Source organism: Branchiostoma lanceolatum, chromosome 6 (assembly GCF_035083965.1).
Source record: "Branchiostoma lanceolatum isolate klBraLanc5 chromosome 6, klBraLanc5.hap2, whole genome shotgun sequence".
NCBI lineage: Eukaryota > Metazoa > Chordata > Leptocardii > Amphioxiformes > Branchiostomatidae > Branchiostoma > Branchiostoma lanceolatum.
Window position 1 is genome coordinate 24,561 of NC_089727.1, and position 13,606 is coordinate 38,166.

A 13,606-nucleotide genomic window follows, 5' to 3' on the forward strand; every position below is an offset into this window, starting at 1 on the left:
ACGTAGCGAACGCAGAGCGCACAGGAAACGGAACGGCTGTCGGGGACGTAGTTTTGTACCAATGTGAGCCGGGCTTCACCTTGACAGGAGCGTCCAGCCTCACCTGTTTGGGAGGTGTTCCGCCCACCTGGGACACGAGTCCGCCCAACTGTACAGGTCAGTACAGAACATAACAATTTTCAGTATGGAACCTGTATCACAAGCGGTTGAAATATAGGTCAATACCCTGTGTAATTTCGAAATAAGATGCCTCTGCTACTCTCGTAAACTTTCTAACAGGTTAATAACGATAATAGAAACAACAGAAAATGCTGTAAACTACAGGTGAATCTACAGCTGCATGGCTAGTAATAAGGTCACGACCTACCCCTACCGTTACTTAGCTACGTGTCCCGTGGAAGAGGAGCGCACTGCGGAGTCTGGAGTCATTTTAAGCCCCGGGTATCCAGAGCAGTACGGAACCGACCAGGACTGTGCTTGGGTCATACGCGGCTGCGGAGGACCGGTCACGCTATCCTTCCGGTCCTTCCAGACTGAGCAGGACTACGACGTTCTGAGTGTGTTTGACGGTAGGTGGACATTCTTAACGTGTATGAAGGTAGGTGGACATTCTGAACGTGTATCGCGGTTTGTGGACATTCTGAACGTGTTTGAGAGTAGGTGAACATTTTGAACGTGTATAACGGTAGGTGAACATTCTGAACGTGTATGATGGTAGGTGGACATTCTGAACGTGTGTGACGGTAGGTGGACATTCTGAGCGTGTTTGACGGTAGGTGGACATTCTGAACGTGTATAACGGTAGGTGGACATTCTAAACGTGTATGACGGTAGGTGGACATTCTGAACGTGTGTGACGGTAGGTGGACATTCTGAACGTGTATAACGGTAGGTAGACAATCTGAACGTGTATGACGGTAGGTGGACAATCTGAGCGTGTTTGACGGTAGGTGGACATTCTGAGCGTGTTTGACGGTAGGTGGACATTTTGAACGTGTATAACGGTAGGTGGACATTCTGAGCGTGTTTGACGGTAGGTGGACATTCTGAACGTGTATAACGGTAGGTAGACAATCTGAACGTGTATGACGGTAGGTGGGCATTCTGAACGTGTATAACGGTAGGTGGACATTCTGAACGTGTGTGACGGTAGGTGGACAATCTGAGCGTGTTTGACGGTAGGTGGACATTCTGAGCGTGTTTGACGGTAGGTGGACATTTTGAACGTGTTTCACTGTAGGTGAACATTCTGAACGTGTGTAACTGTTAGTGGACATTGTGAGCTTGTGTGGAAAGGAAATGACAGTATTATATCTTAATCTTAAAATATTTTAACGGAAGAAAACATACTGCAGTTCTATTCAATACAATGTATCACCGCCGACTAATTGATCTTATCTTAGAACCTCGAGGACGTACGAAGGGCCTCACTATAATGATTGACACAATATTAGACCATGTAGCTGTAAAAGTATACACATCATCATCATCATTATCATCATCATTCGTCCGGATTTACTCCGGTGAGGTAGACACGTTAGACCAAAATCCTGGTTTTCCAAAATTCATTGTGAAAGACATTAATTAAGTATTTTTCTTAAATTTTTGTTTCTTTGTAGATTCACTGGACACCGCAGCTCTAGAGTACAGCGGGCAGCTGGACCTAAAGGACTACATCAGCACCTCGTCTGTTCTGTACCTGAGGTTTACCAGTGACGGGAGTGTTACCGACAGCGGCTTCTGGATAGACTACAGCTGTAAGCTTGTTATTCTCTCGTCTCGGTTTGTCAGCTATTTGTATCCCACATGCATGGCGTTTGTCTCTTTTTTGTCCAAAATTAATTACTTGTAAAAGATATAAGCAATGAGCAATTTCAGAATTGTTAGAAAACATTGTCTTCGAAAAACAACATATTTACCCTCATTTGTCCTTTATTCTCAAAACCGTGTTTGCTTTGTATCGACTTAACTATAGAAGATTTTATATAAGAGATCCAGTTTCAATTTAGACTTTGTTTTTTAACACATATTCAAAGATAAGATTTTTCTTTGCGCAATGTTGGTTCGACATCCTGGTATGTAATACGATACGACAGAAAAAGGTTACTCAAGCAATTGAAATCATGTTTTATGCTTTAGTCCAGCCAATATCTTACAAACATCCGAAGATAAGACGCCTCTTTCTTTATCGCCTCTCCAGCTGCCTGCTGCAGCGACCCAGGAGCCCCGGCCAATGGCAGCAGGGCAGGAGACAGGTGGGTTATACAGAACGTCATCAGCTGACCTGTGTTAATTACTTCGTCTTAATGCAAAAGTTTTCCTTGCAAAGAAGTGGAGGTGTAGTGTAGTCATTTGAAATAACTGTCTCTTGTGTTTATATTTTGTCAATCTAGTACATAGTTTTGCAGGGGTGGATTAGTATCATTTGAAATGACTTTCCTTCAAATAAAAACAGGAATGGCAAGTTTAATATGTCCACAGCTTTAGTCCAGGCGACGTCGTGGTGTTCTCCTGTAACGACGGGTTCGAGTTGATCGGCGAGAATAACGCCACCTGTCGAGACACAGGCAATATTGCAGGATACAATTGGTCCAGTCCTGCACCCGTCTGTCAGCGTAAGTTCGGATTTCTAATATCACGTTTTATTAAACGTGCTGAACTTTTCTGCGAGTGTATCTGTGATTTTGTGTGATCAGGGGATCGGAGGGGGGCATTTTCGACCATTAACCAGATGCAGAAAAGGACGATAGTTATTTTGTCTTTACTATGGCGTGTCAACTTTCAGACTTAAATGTGTTCTATTCCCCCAGCTGTAATGAACTAATCTTGTCCGGATCTACCTGACGTAAAATGCATCCTACCCCCCCCCCCCCCCCCCCCCCCCAGTTGCAGTGAGCGAAACCTGTCCGGATCTACCTAACGCAAAATGCGTTCTAACCTCTCCCTCCCAGTTGTGTCCGGATCTATATGACGTAAAATGCGTTCTAATCCCTCCAGTTGTAGTTAGTGAGACCTGTCCGGATCTACCTGACGTAGCGAACGCAGAGCGCACAGGAAACGGAACGGCTGTCGGGGACGTAGTTTTGTACCAATGTGAGCCGGGCTTCACCGTGACAGGAGCGTCCAGCCTCACCTGTCTGGCAGGTGTTCCGCCCACCTGGGATACAAGTCTGCCAAATTGTACAGGTCAGTACGGAACAGCAGAGTCCGCAAACCTGCACCCACACGTATACAGGTCAGTACAGAACAGTATAGTCCGCAAACCTGCACCCACACATGTACAGGTCAGTACAGAACAGTAGAGTCCACAAACCTGCACCCACACATGTACAGGTCAGTACAGAACAGTAGAGTCCACAAACCTGCACCCACACATGTACGGGTCAGTACAGAACAGTAGAGTCCGCAAACCTGCACCCACACATGTACAGGTCAGTACAGAACAGTAGAGTCCGCAAACCTGCACCCACACATGTACAGGTCAGTACAGAACAGTAGAGTCCACAAACCTGCACCCACACATGTACGGGTCAGTACAGAACAGTAGAGTCCACAAACCTGCACCCACACATGTACGGGTCAGTACAGAACAGTAGAGTCCGCAAACCTGCACCCACACATGTACAGGTCAGTACAGACCAGTAGAGTCCACAAACATGCACCCACACATGTACAGGTCAGTACAGAACAGTAGAGTCCACAAACCTGCACCCACACATGTACGGGTCAGTACAGAACAGTAGAGTCCGCAAACCTGCACCCACACATGTACAGGTCAGTACAGAACAGTAGAGTCCACAAACCTGCACCCACACATGTACAGGTCAGTACAGAACAGTAGAGTCCACAAACATGCACCCACACATGTACGGGTCAGTACAGAACTCGAAATGCCAGACAGGGGGTTCGGTGTATTGCTCTTTCTGCGCATAGGTTCTTGTTTTGTTCCCATAATTTTAATAGAAGCTTTATTACATAGTTGACATAATGTCATTTTGCTGATAAATCTTGTTATAATTAAAATATGTCTTTGCTTCTGTCCTTTTAGCTATCGATGATAAAAACGATAACAACGGAAAATACTGAAAACTACAAAATGATAAAAAGCTGCATGGCTAACTAAAACCTCTTGACGTACCAATACCGTTACTTAGCTACGTGTCCCGTGGAAGAAGAGCGCACTGCTGGTACCGGAGTCATTTTAAGCCCCAGGTATCCAGAGCAGTACGGAACCGACCAGGACTGTGCTTGGGTCATACGCGGCTGCGGAGGACCGGTCACGCTATCCTTCCGGTTCTTCCAGACGGAGCAGGACTACGACTTTATGAGCGTGTTTGACGGTAGGCGGACATTCTGAACGTGTATAACGGTAGGTGGACTTTCTGAACGTGTATGATGGTAGGTGGACATTCTGAACGTGTATGATGGTAGGTGGACATTCTGAACGTGTATGACGGTAGGTGGACATTCTGAACGTGTTTGACGGTAGGCGGACATTCTGAACGTGTATAACGGTAGGTGGGCATTCTGAACGTGTATAACGGTAGGCGGACACTCTGAACGTGTTTGGCGGTAGGTGGACATTCTGAACAAGTATGACGGTAGGTGGACATTCTGAACGTGTTTGACGGTAGGTGGACATTCTGAACGTGTTTGACGGTAGGCGGACATTCTGAACGTGTATAACGGTAGGTGGGCATTCTGAACGTGTATAACGGTAGGCGGACACTCTGAACGTGTTTGGCGGTAGGTGAACATTTTGAACGTGTATGACGGTAGGTGGACATTCTCAACGTGTTTGACGGTAGGTACACATTCTAAACGTGTATAACTGTTTGTTGACATTGTGAGCACGTGTGAAAATGAATTGACAGTATTATATTTTCCTTGAAAAAACCTACTATAGTTCCCTTCACTGCAGTGTTTAGCCTCCAAATTATTGATATTATTCGTGACCCTCTAGCAAGTACGAAGGGTCTCACAATAATGAGTGATACAATACCGAACCATATAGCTGCAGAAGCAGACGTGTAAGACCAGAATGCTTTTCTTTCCAAATGTATTGTGAAAGACACTGCATAACACCGTATCTCTCCGTTTTTGTGTGTTTCTCTGTAGGCTCATTGGACACCGCAGCTCTGGAGTACAGCGGACAGCTCGACCCGAAGGACTACATCAGCAACTCGTCTGTTCTGTACCTGATGTTTAGAACTGACGGAAGTGTTACCGACAGCGGCTTCTGGATCGACTACAGCTGTGAGTCCGTTGCTCCTTCGGTTTGACGGCTGTATGCAGCCTTCGTTAATCGCATTTGCATCCTTGTTCTGTCGGGGCGTAGAAATAGCAGACGGAAAACGAAGTTTTGGAGGATATACAGGTCAGGAGCAATCTCAAAACTGTAGGAAAATATTGTCTTCAAAAAAGATTTATTTACCCATATTTGTTTTTCACTATTTAAAGCCACTTTTATTCATATCAATTCAACTACAAATAGTCGTATATTACTGATAAAGTTTTAACCCAGACATGGTCTTACATATAGTAATAGATAAGACGCCTCTTTCTTTATCGTCTCTCCAGCTACCTGCTGCAGCGACCCCGGAGCCCCGCGCAACGGCAGCAGGGCAGGCGACAGGTGGGTTATACAGAACCTTCGTTCGAAACGTCGCGTCAGCTGTCCTGTGTTAATTCTGGACCCGTAGGCGACCTTTAGTTCTATCGGCGTGATGATAGATACATTTGTATAGACTGTGCCACGATTTCTGTGATTTTTTTGCATCTGTGTATGTCCTTAACGTCTGTGCTGAAAGAAGATATAACGATAAAATTATTAACCACCCTTAGCAATCGGCAGGGAATACACTGCGTATAACCTACATAAAAAAAACTGGTTTGTATGCAACCATTTCCGTTGCAAAGAAGTGAAGGTGTAGTCCACACGTTTCAAATAAATGCCTCTTACGTTTAGATTTTGTTAATATCCTAGATAGTGTTTCGGATATAAATCAGTATCTTTTGAAATTAACACTGCACGAAATGGCCTCGTATCCCGGCGAATACGTACAGGGATTCCTCCGGAAATATTTCATATCCCGGTGCGGATTTAGCGTTTCCGTTAAAACTAACGGATACGCCAAATCCGCACCGGGATAGGGAATATTTCCGGAGGAATCTCTGTACGTATACGCCGGGATACGAGGCCATTTCGTGCAGTGTAAGAGAAGTTTAACGTATCAACTTTCCTTCAAATAAAATCAGGCATGACAAGTTTTATCTCTTTACAGCTTCAGTCTCGGTGACGTCGTGGTGTTCTCCTGTAACGATGGGTTTGAGTTGATCGGGGAGAATAACGCCACCTGTCGGGACGCAGGTAACATGACAGGATACGACTGGTCCAGTCCTGCACCCGTCTGTCAGCGTAAGTTCAGATTGCTAATGTCACGTATAAGTTTTAATAAACGTGCTAAACATTTCCGCTAGTGTACATTTATTTTTGTCTGTGCTTCTGTATGTGTGTTTGTGATTAGGGGAGGGGGCGTTAATGACCAGTTAACCAGATACAGAAAAGAACCAAAATTATTTTGCTTGAACTATGACCTTGCACTTTAAGACTTAAAATGTGTTCTAACCCCCCCACCCCAATGAGTGAGACCTGACTGCTTCCACATGACGTACAATGTGTTCTAATTCCCCCCAGTTGTGGTGAGTGAGAACTGTCCGGAACCTGACGTAGCGAACGCTGAGCGTACAGGAAATGGAACGGCAGTTGGGGACGTAGTTTTGTTCCAATGTGAGCCGGGCTTCACATTGACAGGAGCTTCCAGCCTCACCTGTTTGGCAGGTGTTCCGCCCACCTGGGACACGAGTCCGCCCAACTGTACAGGTCAGTACGGAAATCGAAATTCCAGACTTTTAGGACGTTTGGTGTTTTGCCCTTTCTGATCACAGCCATAGGTCCTTGTTTTTTTTTTAATTGAGGCTTCAATACATAGTTAACATAAGGTTCATTTTTTGTTACGTTTTGAAGTTAAATGTCTGTGCTACGGTCGAAAACCTTTAGGGTTACAGATGATAAAAACGAAAAGAACGAAAAGTTCTGAAAACTACAAATTAACATACAGCTCCATGGCTAACTAAACGGTCTTGACGTACTCTTATTGTTAATTAGCCACGTGTCCAGTGGAAGAACAGCCCACTTCTGGTTCTGGAGTCATTTTAAGCCCCGGGTATCCTGAGCAGTACGGAACCGACCAGGACTGTGCTTGGGTCATACGCGGCTGCGGAGGACCGGTCACGCTATCCTTCCGGTTCTTCCAGACGGAGCAGGACTACGACTTTCTGATCGTGTTTGACGGTAGGTGGACATTCTGAACGTGTTTGACGGTAGGTGGACATTCTGAACGTGTATGACGGTAGGTAGACATTCTGAACGTGTTCAACGGTAGGTGGACATTTTGAACGTGTATAACTGTTTGTTGACATTGTGAGCGCGTATGAAAATGAATTGACAGCATTATATTGCAATCTTAAAAGTATTTTCCTTGAAAAAAACTACTATAGTTCTCTTCACTGCAGTGTTTAGCCGCCAACTAATTGATCTTATTCATGACCCTCTAGCAAGTACGAAGGGTCTCACAATAATGAGTGATACAATACTGAAGCATATAGCTGCAGAAGTAGACATGTAAGACCACAATGCTTTTCTTTCCAAATGTATTGTGAAAGACACTGCATAACACCGTATCCCTCCTTTTTTTGTGTTTCTCTGTAGGCTCATTGGACACCGCAGCTCTGGAGTACAGCGGACAGCTCGACCCGAAGGATTACATCAGCAACTCGTCTGTTCTGTACCTGGTGTTTAGAACTGACGGAAGTGTTACCGACAGCGGCTTCAGGATCGACTACAGCTGTGAGTCCGTTGCTCCTCCGGTTTGACGGCTGTATGCAGCCTTCGTTCATCGCATTTGCATCCTTGTTTTGTCGGGGCGTAGAAATAGCAGACGGAAAATGAAGTTTTGGAGGATATACAGGTCATGAGCAATCTCAAAACTGTAGGAAAATATTGTCTTCAAAAAAGATTTATTTACCCATATTTGTTTTTCACTATCTAAAGCCACTTTTATTCATATCTATTCAACTACAAATAGTCATATATTAGAGAGTAAATTTTACACCCAGACAAGGTCTTACATATTGTTAAAGATAAGACACCTTTTTTTCTTTATCGCCTCTCCAGCTACCTGCTGCAGCGACCCAGGAGCCCCGCGCAACGGCAGCAGGGCAGGCGACAGGTGGGTTATACAGAACCTTCGTTCGAAACGTCGCGTCAGCTGTCCTGTGTTAATCCTAGACTTGTAGGCCACGTTTATTTCTATCGGCGTGATGAAAGATACATTTGTATAGACTGTGCCATGATTTCTGTTATTTTTTTGCATCTGTGTATGTCCTTAACGTCTGTGCTGAAAGAAAATATAACGATGGAATAATTAACCACCCTTAGCAATCGGCAGGGAATACACTGCGTATAACCTACATAAAAAAAACTGGTTTGAATGCAATCATTTCCGTTGCAAAGAAGTGAAGGTGTAGTCCACACATTTGAAATAAATGTCTTTTACGTTTAGATTTTGTTAATATCCTAGATAGTGTTTCGGATATAAATCAGTATCTTTTGAAATTAGGAGAAGTTTAACGCAACAACTTTCCTTCAAATAAAATCATGCATGACAAGTTTTATCTCTTCACAGCTTCAGTCTCGGTGACGTCGTGGTGTTCTCCTGTAACGATGGGTTTGAGTTGATCGGGGAGAATAACGCCACCTGTCGGGACGCAGGTAACATGACAGGATACGACTGGTCCAGTCCTGCACCCGTCTGTCAGCGTAAGTTCAGATTGCTAATGTCACGCTTAAGTTTTAATAAACGTGCCTAACATTTTCGCTAGTGTACATGTATTCTTGTTTGTGCTTCAGTATGTGTGTTTGTGATTAGGGGAGGGGGCGTTAATGACCACTTTACCAGATACAAAAAGGACACGTATCATTTTGCTTAAAGTTGCAACTTTAAGACTTAAAATGTGTTCTAACACCCCCCCCCCCCCCCAATGAATGGGATCTGACTGATTCAACATGACGTACAATGTGTTCTAATTCCATCTAGTTGTAGTGAGTGAGACCTGTCCGGAACCTGACGTAGCGAACGCTGAGCGTACAGGAAACGGTACGGCTGTCGGGGACGTAGTTTTGTTCCAATGTGAGCCGGGCTTCACCTTGACAGGAGCGTCCAGCCTCACCTGTCTGGCAGGTGTTCCGCCCACCTGGGACACGAGTCCGCCAAACTGTACAGGTCAGTACGGAAATCAAAATTCCAGACTTTTAGGAGGTTTGGTGTTTTGCCCTTTCTGCTCATAGCCATAGGTCCTTGTTTGACATAAGGTTCATTTTTTGCTACGTTTTGTAGTTACATGTCTGTGCTCTGATTAAAAACATTTAAATTACTGATAATAAAAGCGTGAAGACCGTAAAGTACTGAAAACTGCTAATTAATATACAGCTGCATGGCTACGGTCTTGACGTACTCTTATTGTTACTTAGCCACGTGTCCAGTGGAGGAACAGCGCACTTCTGGTTCTGGAGTCATTTTAAGCCCCGGGTATCCTGAGCAGTACGGAACCGACCAGGACTGTGCTTGGGTCATACGCGGCTGCGGAGGACCGGTCACGCTATCCTTCCGGTTCTTCCAGACGGAGCAGGACTACGACTTTCTGAGCGTGTTTGACGGTAGGTGGACATTCTGAACGTGTATGACGGTAGGTAGACATTCTGAACGTGTGTGACGGTAGGTGGACATTCTGAACGTGTATACGGTAGGTGGACATTCTGAGCGTGTTTGACGGTAGGTGGACATTCTAAACGTGTTTTACTGTAGGTGGACATTCTGAGCGTGTTTGAGAGTAGGTGAACATTTTGAACGTGTATGACGGTAGGTGGACATTCTGAACGTGTATAACGGTAGGTGGACATTCTGAACGTGTATAACTGTTTGTTGACATTGTGAGCGCTTATGAAAATGAAATGATAGTACTATATTTTCCTTGAAAAAACCTACTATAGTTCTCTTCACTGCAGTGTTTAGCCGCCAACTAATTGATCTTATTCATGAACCTCTACCAAGCTCGAAGGGTCTCACAATAATGAGCTATACAATACTGAATCATATAGCTGCAGAAGTAGACATGTAAGACCACAATGCTTTTCTTTCCAAATGTATTGTGAAAGACACTGCATAACACCGTATCTCTCCGTTTTTTGTGTGTTTCTCTGTAGGCTCATTGGACACCGCAGCTCTGGAGTACAGCGGACAGCTCGACCCGAAGGATTACATCAGCAACTCGTCTGTTCTGTACCTGGTGTTTAGAACTGACGGAAGTGTTACCGACAGCGGCTTCTGGATCGACTACAGCTGTGAGTCCGTTGCTCCTCCGGTTTGATGGCTGTATGCAGCCTTCGTTAATCGCATTTGCATCCTTGTTCTGTCGGGGCGTAGAAATAGCAGACGGAAAATTAAGTTTTGGAGGATATACAGGTCATGAGCAATCTCAAAAATGTGGGAAAATATTGTCTTCAAAAAAGATTTATTTACCCATATTTGTATTTCACTATCTAAAGCCACTTTTATTCATATCAATTCAACTACAAATAGTTATATATTAGAGAATACATTTTAAACCCAGACAAGGTCTTGCATATAGTCAAAGATAAGACGCCTCTTTCTTTATCGCCTCTGCAGCTACCTGCTGCAGCGACCCCGGAGCCCCGCGCAACGGCAGCAGGGCAGGCGACAGGTGGGTTATACAGAACCTTCGTTCGAAACGTCGCGTCAGCTGTCCTGTGTTAATTCTGGACCCGTAGGCGACCTTTAGTTCTATCGGCGTGATGATAGATACATTTGTATAGACTGTGCCATGATTTCTGTTATTTTTTTTGCATCTGTGTATGTCCTTTACGTCTGTGCTGAAAGAAGATATAACGATAGAATAATTAACCACCCTTAGCAATCGGTAGGGAATACACTGTGTATAGCCTTAATAAAAAAAACTGGTTTGAATGCAATTATTTCCGTTGCAAAGAAGTGAAGGTGTTGTCCACACGTTTGAAATAAATGTCTCTTACGTTTAGATTTTGTTAATATCCTAGATAGTGTTTCGGATATAAATCAGTATCTTTTGAAATTAAGAGAAGTTTAACGCAACAACTTTCCTTCAAATAAAATCATGCATGACAAGTTTTATCTCTTCACAGCTTCAGTCTCGGTGACGTCGTGGTGTTCTCCTGTAACGATGGGTTTGAGTTGATCGGGGAGAATAACGCCACCTGTCGGGACGCAGGTAACATGACAGGATACGACTGGTCCAGTCCTGCACCCGTCTGTCAGCGTAAGTTCAGATTGCTAATGTCACGCTTAAATTTAATAAACGTGCTAAACATTTCCGCTAGCGTATACGTACCTGTATTTTTGTCTGTGCTTCTGTATGTGTGTCTGTGATTAGGGGAGGGGGTGTTAATGACCAGTTAACCAGATACAGAAAAGAACCAAAATTATTTTGCTTGAACTATGACCTTGCACTTAAAGACTTAAAATGTGTTCTAACACCCCCCCCCTCCCCCAATGAGTGAGACCTGACTGCTTCTACATGACGTACAATGTGTTCTAATTCCCCCCAGTTGTAGTGTCTGAGACCTGTCCGGAACCTGACGTAGCGAACGCTGAGCGTACAGGAAACGGAACGGCTGTCGGGGACGTAGTTTTGTTCCAATGTGAGCCGGGCTTCACCTTGACAGGAGCGTCCAGCCTCACCTGTCTGGCAGGTGTTCCGCCCACCTGGGACACGAGTCCGCCCAACTGTACAGGTCAGTACGGAAATCGAAATTCCAGACTTTCAGGAGGTTTGGTGTTTTGCCCTTTCTGATCATAGCCATAGGGCCTTGTTTTTTAAATTGAGGCTTCAAAACATAGTTAACATAAGGTTCATTTTTTGCTTCGTTTTGAAGTTAGATGTCTGTGCTACGGTCGAAAACCTTTAAGTTACCGATGATAAAAACGAGAAGAACGGAAAGTTCTGAAAACTACAAATTAACATACAGCTCCATGGCTAACTAAACGGTCTTGACATACTCTTATTGTTAATTAGCTACGTGTCCAGTGGACGAACAGCGCACTTCTGGTTCTGGAGTCATTTTAAGCCCCGGGTATCCTGAGCAGTACGGAACCGACCAGGACTGTGCTTGGGTCATACGCGGCTGCGGAGGACCGGTCACGCTATCCTTCCGGTTCTTCCAGACGGAGCAGGACTACGACTTTCTGAGCGTGTTTGACGGTAGGTGGACATTCTGAACGTGTATAACGGTAGGTGGACATTCTGAACGTGTATAACGGTAGGTGGACATTCTGAACGTGTATAACGGTAGGTGGACATTCTGAACGTGTATAACGGTAGGTGGACATTCTGAACGTGTATGACCGTGACGGTAGGTGGATATTCTGAACGTGTTTGACGGTAGGTGGACATTCTGAACGTCTTCAACGGTAGGTGGACATTCTGAACGTGTATAACTGTTTGTTGACATTGTGAGCGCGTATGAAAATGAATTGACAATAGTATATTGGAATCTTAAAGGTATTTTCCTTGAAAAAATCTACTATAGTTCTCTTCACTGCAGTGTTTAGCCGCCAACTAATTCATCTTATTCATGACCCTCTAGCAAGTACGAAGGGTCTCACAATAATGAGTGATACAATACCGAACCATATAGCTGCAGAAGTAGACATGTATGACCAGAATGCTTTTCTTTCCAAATGTATTGTGAAAGACACTGCATAACACCGTATCCCTCCTTTTTTTGTGTTTCTCTGTAGGCTCATTGGACACCGCAGCTCTGGAGTATAGCGGGCAGCTCGACCCGAAGGACTACATCAGCAACTCGTCTGTTCTGTACCTGGTGTTTAGAACTGATGGAAGTGTTACCGACAGCGGCTTTAGGATCGACTACAGCTGTGAGTCCGTTGCTCCTTCGGTTTGACGGCTGTATGCAGCCTTCGTTAATCGTATTTGTATCCTTGTTCTGTCGGGGCGTAGAAATAGCAGACGGAAAACGAAGTTTTGGAGGATATAACAGGTCTTGAGCAATCTCAAAACTGTAGCAAAATATTGTCTTTAAAAAATATTTATTTACCCATATTTGTTTTTCACTATCTAAAGCCACATTTATTCATATCAATTCAACTACAAATAGTCATATATTACAGAATAAATTTTAAACCCAGACAAGGTCTTACATATAGTCATAGATAAGACACCTTTTTCTTTATCGCCTCTCCAGCTACCTGCTGCAGCGACCCAGGAGCCCCGGCCAATGGCAGCAGAGCAGGCGACAGGTGGGTTATACAGAAGCTTCATTCGAAACGTCGCGTCAGCTGTCATGTGTTTATCCTGGACCTGTAGGCCACGTTTAGTTCTATCGGCGTGATGATAGATGCATTTGTATAGACTGTGCCATGATTTCTGTGATTTTTTTGCATCTGTGTTTGTCCTTTACGTCTGTGCTGAA

At 44.4% G+C, this 13,606-nt stretch overlaps 1 protein-coding gene and 1 long non-coding RNA gene across 2 annotated transcripts; both read left to right on the plus strand.

Moving 5' to 3' along the window:
* Positions 1–1,085: 1,085 nt before the first annotated feature.
* Positions 1,086–11,712, plus strand: LOC136437125 (CUB and sushi domain-containing protein 1-like). Its single transcript, XM_066431602.1, has 20 exons — positions 1,086–1,095; positions 1,590–1,757; positions 2,201–2,255; positions 2,482–2,615; positions 2,998–3,186; positions 4,155–4,340; positions 5,119–5,256; positions 5,581–5,635; positions 6,285–6,418; positions 6,698–6,883; positions 7,169–7,354; positions 7,772–7,909; positions 8,237–8,291; positions 8,748–8,881; positions 9,159–9,344; positions 9,593–9,778; positions 10,325–10,462; positions 10,788–10,842; positions 11,300–11,433; positions 11,672–11,712. Exons 1-20 carry the CDS (start codon positions 1,086–1,088, stop codon positions 11,710–11,712), a joined length of 2,508 nt encoding a protein of 835 aa, XP_066287699.1.
* Positions 11,713–11,728: 16 nt separating this feature from the next.
* On the plus strand, positions 11,729–13,046 carry LOC136437630 (uncharacterized). Its single transcript, XR_010756205.1, has 3 exons — positions 11,729–11,908; positions 12,190–12,375; positions 12,915–13,046. It is a non-coding gene; the product is annotated as an uncharacterized lncRNA (long non-coding RNA).
* Positions 13,047–13,606: the final 560 nt, after the last annotated feature.